Source organism: Anas acuta, chromosome 6 (assembly GCF_963932015.1).
Source record: "Anas acuta chromosome 6, bAnaAcu1.1, whole genome shotgun sequence".
Lineage (NCBI taxonomy): Eukaryota > Metazoa > Chordata > Aves > Anseriformes > Anatidae > Anas > Anas acuta.
Window position 1 is genome coordinate 19,714,937 of NC_088984.1, and position 12,734 is coordinate 19,727,670.

At 39.6% G+C, this 12,734-nt stretch overlaps 1 protein-coding gene across 3 annotated transcripts in view; it reads left to right on the forward strand.

Annotated features, from left to right (window-relative positions):
* B3GALT1 (beta-1,3-galactosyltransferase 1) overlaps positions 1-5,908 on the forward strand; it is a 201,775-nt gene extending 195,867 nt beyond the window's left edge. For all 3 annotated transcript variants that reach the window (XM_068686775.1, XM_068686776.1, XM_068686777.1), the window contains one exon: positions 830-5,908. In XM_068686775.1, the coding sequence (XP_068542876.1) occupies positions 1,056-2,036 (981 nt within the window). In that variant the 5' untranslated portion in view covers positions 830-1,055 and the 3' untranslated portion in view covers positions 2,037-5,908. The remainder of the gene's footprint in view (positions 1-829) is intronic.
* Positions 5,909-12,734: the final 6,826 nt, after the last annotated feature.

Here is a 12,734-nt window from a genome sequence, read left to right on the forward strand (position 1 = left end):
AAATTTCTACTATCCTGTAACTCTGAAGCTACATAACAGTAAAACCTAGGAATCGTGACCTACCCCGTACAGCATGCCAGCAATGTCTTCCTAGGAAGAATGAAGCCTGGTTTGCATGGAAGGGATGAGGAGGGATAACTTCCAACAGGACTAACTGAATCATGTTAATATACTTCTAGAGTTTTACGGAGTCTACTGGGGTGCTGATTTTTACATGGGTAAGACAGCACACGCATCCTCCTTTCTCCTCCATTGTCTGCTGTGCGTTTGCCCATCAGTACAATTCTCTCTCCTTGCCAAAGTAGGCTGTCGTTAGCTGGGCAGACGTTACCAACATTTAGTCTAAATAGGATTTGTAGATATTCACGTGCATTGTTGCCACTGATACTATTAATCCTAAGATAAAGTACATTATTTTTCATTCTTTAAGTAATTTCAAAATGTTTGGTGGCATATTTTGGGGGGAGAAAAAAAAAAAAAAAAAGTAGGAAACCAGAACAAAATGCACCAAAATACTAGAAACCAGAAAATGATTTTCATATACTTTTAATCATGCATAGCATGTTGGCTTTTCAAGTAATTTCAATCTTTATATATGTATATATAATATGAGATATATCATATATATATGAAAAATTATTCTTTAAAGCACTATTTCACTTATACTGCTTTGTTCTAGTACACTATCTTGCACTGTGGTACCTCATGAGAAATAAAAAGGACATCCAAGAAATGCATTAAGGGACTTGGCTTATTAATGGCCAGCTCACTTTTATTGCCATAGGCTTTTATGATGTTGCAATGGAAAATTTTTCTTCATCTTTTTCAGAAATAACAGAGAATTCCAAGAAATGGAAGCTGCTGGTAGTAAAAGAAAAGCTGCGTACCATCAGGGTTAATAGCTGCTACCCAAGATCCATGAATGATTACAGAGTTACTCTTCTATATCGAACTTTCCAGTTCCATTGGTAATATGCTGCCAGTCCGGGACATCGGTGCACTGATGGTGAGAAGGCTGTTTATTCATTACGCCGAATAGAAGAGCTACAGGAACAATGGCTTCAAAGGTCTCGTGCTTGTATGTTTTGACAGTAGTTTGTTGGGCAAGCGCTCTTTGGTACTTAAGTATAACTCGTCCTACTTCTTCCTACACTGGCCACAGACAGCTCAATAGCATATCAATAGCCAGGAAAAACGTTTCCTTTGGCAACATAAGAACTCGACCTATAAATCCTCATTCCTTTGACTTTCTTATCAATGAACCTAATAAATGTGAGAAGAGCGTCCCTTTCTTGGTCATTCTTATCAGCACAACTCACAAAGAATTTGATGCAAGGCAAGCAATTCGAGAAACGTGGGGAGACGAAAACAACTTTAAAGGAATTAAAATCGCCACGCTATTTCTTCTTGGAAAAAATGCAGATCCCGTGTTAAATCAAATGGTAGAGCAAGAAAGCCAAATTTTTCATGACATTATTGTAGAGGATTTTATCGACTCTTATCATAACCTCACTCTGAAAACATTAATGGGGATGAGGTGGGTAGCAACATTTTGTTCAAAAGCTAAGTACGTTATGAAGACAGACAGTGATATTTTTGTAAATATGGATAATCTTATTTATAAGTTGCTCAAACCCAACACCAAGCCGAGGAGAAGGTACTTCACTGGTTATGTTATAAACGGAGGACCAATACGAGATGTTCGCAGCAAGTGGTACATGCCCAGAGATTTGTACCCCGACAGCAATTACCCACCCTTCTGTTCAGGCACTGGCTACATTTTTTCAGCTGATGTAGCAGAACTGATTTACAAAACCTCCCTTCATACCAGACTCCTCCATCTTGAAGACGTGTATGTTGGACTCTGTCTTCGGAAGCTGGGCATTCACCCCTTCCAAAACAGTGGCTTCAACCACTGGAAAATGGCCTACAGCTTGTGCAGGTACCGCAGGGTGATCACAGTGCACCAGATAACACCAGAAGAAATGCACAGAATTTGGAATGACATGTCAAGCAAGAAGCATCTTAGATGTTAAGATTTTTACAGATGTAAATACCTTTTTTAAATATTGCTTTAGCCTGGTTATTTTTTGACAAAGTGATGTACTGATTTACAGGTTAAACTGTGGGATATTACTGTGAGAGGATTTTTAATGACTGATTTTTCATTCTCGTTTTGACTACTGGTTTACAGACTTCAGGCTCTTTTCGTAAGGACATTACACCAATCGAAAGGATCTAGAGTCAAATCTCAGATTTTGTATATTATCCTCTGTCACACATATCAGCTCCTGCATCTGTACATAAACGGACAGTAATAAACTATCATGAGCTGCTTAACAGTTCATGCCCCAGCCTCTGAGGTAAGACTCAGGCCCAAGAAATGAAGAATTACAAATATACTTTTATCCCTTTTTGACACCCTACAATCATCCCTACTCAGAGCTTTGTTAATAAACTGAACTGTATATATTTGCACTGATCTTACACACCTACCTTAGCATCTATGTCTTACAGTACAATGTGTGCAATCTCCAAACAGCTTACAGATGGCACAGTAGCAGAATTTAGACAGGTAAGAACATCAAAGTCTCATAGGCCTTAGAAACAAACCTACACAAACAAGAATATTTTTATTCCCCCAAATCACATCCCTTTAAATCATTTCAGAAAATGCCCCACTTCTTTCTACTGCCAAAAGTAGCCCCTAAAATATCAAGTCAAATTTTAAAATGAAATAGGATCTGTAGATGAAATATAAAACAGCAGAGATGTATGAAAATACATCTTAAATATCTGTGATGAGTATGAACACCTTAATTTTAAAGCAAATGCAACATTTCTCATTAGTATGGGTGCATGTGGATCTCTACTTATTTAGGAATACTTTAATGGGTCCAATAACACTATCACAGACTTTTTCTTTTGTTTGTTTGTTTGTTTTTTAAAGATGATTATCTTATATAGCAATATATAATTGTTGATACGCATCATATTCCTTCAACATCAGTTCGTACACTATGTACCTGAAAAAAATAAAATAAACAAAAGTAAAGACAAAAGAACATTTCTTAAGGGTAAACTACTTTTTGCTATAGTGAATATATGAATGAGATTATACAATATTTATAGTGGTTTAGACAAGCAGAATTTTATCCCACCCATTTTCTGTCAACTGAAGAACTTACAGAGTACATAACAGTTACGTACAACTTTTATAGCAAAAAAGAAGACTTTTAAGAATAACTTATTAAAAAACAAACAACCTTCAAGCCTTTGTTACAAATCTGTAGTTCTCCATTAGAGCCAATACTCAGAGGCCAAGCTCAAAAAAGAACCAGAACTCAAGAGATCCCCAGAGCATATGGTAGAAATTAAATACACAAGATTTTAGTCAAGTTTTGTAATGTCCTTATGTGTTTTGAATATGAACGTTGATGAAATGTGATGAAAATTATTTCCTGGAAAACTCTTTGATAGGTTCGAGCCATCCCTACTCGATATCACCTTCCAACAAAGAACTAAAATGTGACGTTGCTTAATAAATAACTTGGAACAAAGAATTCACAGGCAAGTCACAGGTATAAAACTCACCAAATGTAGTATTAGCTGTAGAGTACTCACACCATCCACAGCATGCACAAAAATCTCATACATTTCAGCTGGAGATATGCATAATGTGAAAACTGGTAAGACTGTACCTTATTCAGGATGTCTATACAGTTGTCAGAAATTAACTGAACAAGGATTTAAAGGAAAACTCTGAACTGATTTTGCCATAGGTGTACATAGTACTTTGTAATGATAACAAATGAATGAAGATGCTACCCCAAAAGTTTTGCAGTTTTACGACAAAGTGTTAGTCCCATTCACACATGCAGCACTGTTTTGAAAGGAACTACTTGTAAATAAGGTGAAGTGCACCTGGCCCTTGAGCCACAAGCATTAGATGTCTCAGAGATGTACTTCAAATCTAAAGGTGAAGATGTGCAATACATAGCCCAGGAGTTACTGCTAATCAACAGGAGCTTGTGCATCCTTCGTATGTGAAAATCAGTAGTTTTATAAAAAGAAATACTGAATCTCCTGCAGCATATTAAGATTTATCCTTCCCTAGTTGACCTAGTCCTTGTTAAAGTTGCTCTTGCTTCCTGTCAAACTCAGAACTCCAGCAAAACAAGGTCCATCTAATTGCACATATGAATATATGTATATAATACACAGAGAATGAAATTCAGCTTTTCTTATCGAGGCCCCAGAATATGCAGTTTAGGAAGGGAAACTAAGGTGGAATTCATCCCCAGCCCTCGTTTAAGTCACAGAGCACGGGCGCAGCCCGACCAGGGCACGCTTTGTAAGAATTCCAGCCAACAGGCTGCCATCACTTCCCCGTCTGTCTGTGCTGTAATCTGGGGTTTCTGAATCCACAGCCAAATGGACTTGGTGGCCTTTCTTCTCCCACTGACACTTTTGTGGCCTTTGGTTAGTAACCCAGAGGACAGCAGGGCTCTCAAGTCCTAGTACCTCAGGGCTCAAGTAGCACAGCAGCCTTGAATTTCTCCCCTGGTAATAAATAGACTGCATTAATGATTAGAGGATACACCTTGAAAATAGTATCTGAAAAATGTATTTCCTGCCATTTATAAATAGATAGATCTTCAACAGAAATGTAAATGTTCATCTTGGAACTTATGTACATATTTCTAAGACATTTTCTTCTGTATTCAGCTGTATATATGCATAGAGTCTGCTTGCTGTGTAGTATTCTGTTGTGCATGGAGCTGAGTTAGGCATTATATTTGTCCAGTGTTTCAAGAGCCTTAAGCATGTGTACCCTAACTTTTGAATGTACAAGTTTTTTTTTTTCTTTTATTGTTAAGTGAATTAAAAAGAAAACAAGAGCCTAATTTTCTACTTCTATTAATTTTCTGATATTAGACTTCACTAGATTGTTAAATATGTATAAACAGATTTATTTTCCCTTTGCTCATAAACTGCAGTATTGCAACCTAGAGCTAGAAAGGGAGCAATAGAGCTACTCATAGCAGTATGGGAGTCACTGTCCCTTCCACTCAGAAGTATTTGTGGCACCTTGGGTACTGTTAAACAAAATGTTTTGCATTGGGCTTCCTTTAATCAAAAGTATTTAGTACTTAAAGGCCATTTTGTTTCACTGGGCATGGGGCAGATGAAAATTTGGTTAAGATGTTCCAGCTTCTAGTCACTCCAAAAGTGTGAGTATAATCTTATTTTGATTTCAAAACGTACATTAACAGAGCATATTGAGCTAAGAATCTATTCCTCACTTTTGGAGGAATTTTCCACTTTCTTGGCTAAATCTCTGACAGTATTTAGACAGAAGTCTCAAGATTCATTTTCCATCTTTTCTAATAATAATGTTGAGTATCAGTTTTGATTCATTGTAGGGATTTTTTTTTGTCTTTATAACATAGGTGGCAATGGCAATTTGTAAATGAAGAATGTAATTAACTAGAAAAGCTTGTCAACAGTAACCGAACTTTAAGTGTATCATTATATATGACTGGCTGTACTTATGTATTTATTTGTCTAAATTGTATATATTGTTTTATCTCTAGTGTCTGTAGGAGTGCATTCTTTTAGATTAAAGTATTATTTACAGTTTTGTGGGATTGCCAGCAAAGCTGCTAATCAAGATACTATTTTTTTGTATCAATGTCAAATAATAAAAAAAATTAAGAACAGAGTCAAAAGAAAGATTGGAAGTGTCATGTACAGTTTTCTTCTTCATTCCTCTCCAGAAACATAAATGGTATTATCCAAAAGCATGATACAAATAAATAGGTTCATTTGTCATGAGAAAGCATATTGTTCTGTAAAAGCAGATTAAAAAAAATAATTGGAAAAAATAAAAACAACAAAAATATTAGTTTTATTCATTATTTGTGCAAAATCTTAATCAGGCAGATGTCCACACTGATCAGGTGTACTACTTTGTTTGGCTCCAAAGAGTTAAGACAGCAATAGTAACATCTAGCAAATTAGCAGGTAAGTTCATCATCTGCTCAGCAGGCCCAGCTCATCAAAGTGAAGTTTGGCAGCCCAGAGGTGGAGGAGCTGTTGACTCCACTGGCCCTGCAGCTGCTGTACCTCTTGGTACCTCAATACCTAGGCTTGAAGCCACGCATGAATGGGGGCAGGGAAGCACAAGTGTCCCAAACCCTTGTATTGTTAAACCACAATAAACTCATTCTGAAGTTGCTGTATGACCCCCAGAAGGACACCTGCACAAAGGGAATGGGTCCTCCCTGGCCTCTCCCAGCCACACGCCAACACGGTCACAGCCTCCTGCTTCCACAAGCCCCAGAAAAGCAGCAGGGAAATTAATGAGAAAGCACAACCTGAATACAAACAGATTATGGAGTTAGTCTAGTGTGGTGAGTCAGGCTAGGCTCCCGACACAAATACATTAACATGCCATTTTTCCAGCAGGAAGGCCTGGGTAACCTTAGGGTCTCTATCAAAGAGAACAAAACCATAATAAGAAGACAGAGACCCTTTTGTTTCAAGAACTAGCTGGAATAACTCCTTTCCCTCTGCCCTCCCCTTTGCAGTTTCCTGCCTGGGACTCAGTACCTGACCATCTTGAGCTCTGGTTTCAGAGCTCAGTAACCCAACCTCACCCATGGAGCTGAGGAGCAAATCCACCCACCTAAGATGCAGAACAAGCCTTTTGCAAACCAAAGCATATTTTTCTCCTTGGGTCACCTTTTTCAGAAGCAGCTCAAGCCCGTGACAGACTTGTCAGGCATCCTAGAAATGTCTGCGGCAACACCATCACCTTACAAATTATAACAAGCTGCTTTAAAACAACTTTGCATGCATTAAAAACCCTCCAATCATTTTCAGATTTCTCTCATTTTCACCATAGCCACCCAAGTCTAATTGCAACACTTACATGGTGTTTAATTAATATACAGCTTGGAGATATACAGATATTAGCTCTAGTAGGGTGGATTTCGTGTAGCTTGATTATCTTAATTACAAGCATTCTATTTTCTCATTTACTTAATTGATTGTCATAGATTTCCAAAGAAATTTTCACTGCCTTAAGTGAAAACAATATATTAAATAAAACCATCTTAAACCTGCTGAAGGTTTCCAATTGAAACAGCAACGTGCCACAGAAGAAGACCCATACGACACAAAATGTTCTAGTGAATAACACCTGCTTACTTTTCTCTTGTTAAAAATCAGAATTTATGAAATGGAAGAAACAGAGTTGTCTCAAGCCTCTCCTCTGATGACATGCCTAATGCAGAAAAAAAAAGGTCCATTTTTCTGACTAGGTCTGCATGTTAGCTTGCTCTACATTATGTCTCTGCCTCATCTGAAAGAGCTAAGGAGAGCAAGAGGTGATTCATTCTTCATGCAAGATTTATCTTTGAACATTTATTCTGCAAAGGCAGTGTTAATGTCAAGCTGTGCAGAATTATGTGAAATGGCTTTGTAATGCAGACAACATATTTTTGAGGCAAGCTAATAGCCCAAATTTGAGGGTTTGTAGGTAATACCTACTAACATCTGCAGTTAAATCAAGACTACCATGGATAATTCCAATTCCAACATCCCCTTTTCCTTTAGGGGTTCCCTTACTCTGGCCCATTTTCTAGTGTGATCCCTTACTTAGAGACTGTGGGAGAGAGCAACAACTCAGAAGCCTTATTATGCCAACAAAGTGGGGAAGCAGAGAGCTTCCTACAGCGTCATTAGGGACATGCTAGGAAGCCCAGAGTACAGAACTCTACTCTACTCTACTAGCACAGTACTATTTAGCGTGACATCCATCCTCCTTTGGCGATGAGGATAGCAGCCATTTAAGTGAGAGAGACCACAGCCAGCACCTCGACTCTTCCAGCCTGATGCACCGCCGTTGGGCTCCGAGGGCAACGTGCTCATATGGTAAGAGCTGATGCGTGATAAGACATTTACAGGAACATCTTAAAGAGAAAAGTGGTTGCAAACTGTAGCAAGAGAAAGGGATAAGACATTTTGAAACGTTCTAAAACTTTTTATTATTTATTCAACTTCATTAAAAATCCCTCCTCAAAAAGAATCTTGAATTGTGAGACATTCCAACAGTTATCCATTATCCATCAGAGCTCACCTCATACATATTCAGAGACAATGAAGTAAAACACCGGGCTCCATTAGCTGCTGTACCGCACATTACATTTGGATTGAGCTGTGTGAAACAAATCAGATTTGACTCAAGTCACAATGCAAATCAGTTTCAAAGGGATTTGTGCCTTTTTTTTTTTTTTTTAAAAAAAAAAAAAGGGGCTGGGTTTGATTCTCTCTATCCAATTGAGGTCTCACTCCAATTCAAAGTGAACTCAACTGGGATATCACCAAAGTTTCTGGGGAAGATTTCTGGGGAAGAACGCCATATTCCAGACGGTGCTTTACTCACCAGAAACTTCATCTCTCATCAAATGCAAGCAAGAAGACAAAGCAAGCAGTAACCTCTCCAATTTCCCATTAAACCCACTCCTTATGAAGACAAAGTAGAACACAAGACCTATGGGTTTGTAAGCTGTGCAATGAGAGGAGGTGCGTAACACTTAACTCCTGACAGGAGAGAGCTCTCCGCTGAGTTATCTGCATCACCTGGCTCTCTGCCACTTCACTAACATGTTATATTCTGCTCATAAAAAGCCTGCTTGGCAGCACTAAAAAATGCACACTACTAGCAAAAATAGGAGCCCCACAGGGTCCTATCTGCTCCTTGCAATCTCTCCTTTTCCATTCCCTAAACTGTTTTTATTTTTGCAGTCATTGCATTGGAGAGAAAATGGAGGCACAAAGATAACTTTGCTAAACTTCTTTCACCTGGAAGAATCCCAACAATCTCTGGCTTAGGGTAATTTTATTGCCCCTTGATTTTTTTTTTTTTTCTGTTCAGAAAAGGAAATAATGAGTCAAGCAGATTTTTTTTCAAGCTGGCACCAGCCTTGCTGGTGACCCCGTAGTGCCATTAGTGACCCTCCCATTCCTCAGATCATGCTGCACTTAGAGCTCATGATGCGGCCCCTCTGGGCTCTCACCCAAGCCCATAAAGCAGTGCTAAACCTCTTCCCTTTTCCCTGCATACTACCAGCCTCTAGCACAGCATAGCTCCCACACCAAAGATCTCCCCTCCCACACCCACGTGCCCCCTGGCCAGGCCAGGCCAGCCGCCCTGCCCATCCAAGTCCCAGCCACCCACGGTGGTGGCTCAGCCCGCAATGTGTTCCTCTTCCCCTCTTGCCCCTGTCTGCCAGCCAGCCGTGGAAAGCTGCCGCACAAGGTTTGCTATTCCCCACTTAAACCCTCTACTGTAAGAGAGGCCAGAGACCTTGGCTTTCCTCCTCTTGCTCAATTTGCACAAATCTCACTTCAACCTCACCCCACTCTTCTGCGCTTCTAACCTGCTTCACTTCCCTCGTTTCCTTCACTCCTTGCACTTTCCCATAGCACAGCATCCCCTCACCAAACTGATGTACCCATCCAAAACAGGCACAAGGAACAGAATGCAAGGTTGTGAAGAGACGGTCCCTACCTGAAGGGTTTATAGCCCTACCTTGTCCAAAGCCAGGCAAAGTAAAATCGGTGAGTTTCAGAGGACAAGCTGTCCTACATAACATACAGAGGACAAAACTGCTCTTTCAAGAAAAGAAGTATCTTCTTTGGTGTTGTCTCAACCACTGCACAGCCTGTGTGAGATCGCACAGGTCTCGGTATCACACACTTGCTTCATATGAGTTTTTTCCATATATATATATATGTATACATATACACATACATATATACACACACACACTTTTTTTTTTTTTTAATCTTTTCTCATGTTAGCCTTAAGCAGCTTGTAATTCAAAACACTTTTTTTTTTTTTCTTCCCACCACAGTTTAACTTCCACTTAATCAAGTGCACTTTCATCCACCATTTCAATGCCCTAATCTTTATATCTGCTCCTGCTCCCCGTGTTGCTTTCCCTTTCCTCACTGCTTTCAGGCTTCCAGCACTGAATGTGTTACAGGTGCATCTGCATGAAGGCTGAGCACAGCAGTACTTTTCTCTCCATCCCTGTTTTTGAGGTATCAGCGACTTGGTTATTGGATTCGTTTCAACAGACCGGATGATTTGTCTTATATGATCACACTTTAAAAAAATTACTTTTGCTATCATCTGGAGCAGATAGCAAGTCTACAGGGCTAGAGTAACTACAGACGGTAGGCATCAACATACCCACGTTGCCTTTGAAGTACCTAGTTAATGAACTTGACAAATATTCCTCCTTCAAAGGCCACAGAAAAGTCCTGATCATCCAGGACGAAGTCATCAAGGTGCACCGAGGCTTTGTATTAAGCTCGCCCTCACTTTGGAAACACCTATTTAGCTTCCAGTTTTATTAAATTTCAGTTGCTGGTTGGCTTACGAAATGAAGTGCTGCTGTCTCCGGAGAGTGCTATTATGTACAAACGAGAGTGGCTTGGTACTTCACGGGAACTATTTTATTCTAACAATTACAGCATATCTGTACTTTGAATTACAAACTCGGCTGATGGCAAGGTTGATGATAGGCTGCTTTAATTGGTCATTAAAAGCCAGGATTATTTACTGCCTTGTTCCTTGGATTCAGCATCTCTACACATGGGGATAAAACTAATGGGCCAGAATAAAGAATATATACAGCATGTAATTAAAATTACATTTTTTAATAGAGGAACATACATGCACACACTGCAAGTGCTGGCATATACTTGGAAGTACAGGTTATGGAAGTATACATTTTAATTTGTATTATGCTGCAATTTAGCCATTACTTCAAACAGATGGGTGAGTCGTGCAACATTTTTAAACTGATTTAATTACTTGTAAAAGTATTGGCTCGTGTTAATTAGGGGCAATAAATTACACAATGGTTCATGGATTCCTTTAAAGGGGATTTTGAACGTAAAATACAGTGAGCTTTTTTCACAGTATCAATAGGAAAACAAACTGAGCATTGCAAGCCAGTACTCGACAAAACAGTTATTGGCTATTTGTTTTATCGCTACAGAAACAAGATCAAAACACTCCGCCACTCTCACAAGCCAAGAATGCACCTAACATGAGATTTATTGCTGTGCATTTGCACCTCAGAGGTAGGCGAGTGTCAAGAATAACATGTAGATGACATATCCACCCCTATGTGTAGAAGAGGGATCAGACTGAGGAAAAGCAAGCCAATAACCCTCACTGTCCCCCCACCACACACCGCTGTGTGCGCAGTTGAGATGCCTGGAGCAGGAATACCACCGCTGTCCTTGTTGAGGGCAAAGTCATTTGCTGAACTGTGAGTTGCAAGGCAGCAGGTCCTTAGGTAATCTAAACACATACTAGTCTGGGAAATATTCCCTGTTCGCTTTAACACTTAAAATCCAGATGTTGCTTCTTATCTTGAACTCCTGGGATGCCTCATAACAGTAACCTTCATGCTCAAGCACCCAATCTACGAAAATAAACTACAAACAAAAAAAGATGCATCCAGTAAGTCTAAACTAAGTAGAAAAGCGTACAACCCCATCAGTACCATACAGGAGTACACTCCAAGTAGATAATCAGACAAAAACCATAGGGAAATAATGCTTATGAATCTCCCTTGTTGCAATATTAGCACAGCAGAGGTTAGCAAGGAGGGGCCTTTCTGACTGATGATGCCGGCTGCTCCTTCCCATCGCTAAGAGTATTGGCTACCCTCATACCACGTGTAGTGGGATATGCTACCGATGGAGTGTATCCTACAGATCCTACATCCTGAAGGCTCACATCAGCCTCTGGTTTGAGCACTTTCTAGTATAACCGGGCAGAAACCTGGTAGGATCCTTGGTTACAACTTAGTGCAAAGCTTTCACTGGGGAGCCACATATTTTACCTTGAAGAATAAATCATTGTGCTCCCAAACATTACATTTTATCACTCCTAGGCTGTAAGGAGAGCAAACCCTGCGCAGATTAAGTTGTCTCATTTGTGACAGATGATTATTTCCCAGACATTTCACATGATGAAATGCCTTTTTTTTTACGGTTTGGAAATTGCTGTGCTGGAAATGTCATAGAAAACAAGCTTCCACTTTTACCTTCTGCTAAGCCCAAGAGAAATACCAAATCAGAGTATACAGCATTTCATTTGAATGCTGGGCTTGCCACATCAGTAAGTAAACTAGAAGCTACTTGTTGGTGTTAATGCTACCACCGCCCCGTGTTCTCCCTTTCCAGCTCAGACACTGATCATCAATCACATTTCATTCTCTTCATTTCCATGCCCTTCCTTTTGAAAGCGCATAACAGCCTATTTTCTTATCCACCACAATTTCAGTAAGGCTGCCACTTGTTTAAGGAAAAAATGCTTAATGTAGTGCAAACGTTTGTAAAGAGAATGGAAACAATTGCACCTGAAAAGTTTCACTTGTACCTACACACCGGCTGGCAAATTGCACGTGAAACACAGAAGCGAGATAAGAAACATTTCCCTGTTCCTTGACATTTACTGACAGGAGGTGACAGCTCATGAGAAAAGATTACAGCAGACAGGGAATTGTATGCATTGGAAAAGATCTCTCAAATCTTCAAGTCCAACTGGGACTTCTCAGGCTTTACTTTTACCAATGGTGCTGTTGTTGAAGAGGGAGAAAGGAAATGTCCCAACCGAGCTTTACATGTACTGACTGAAC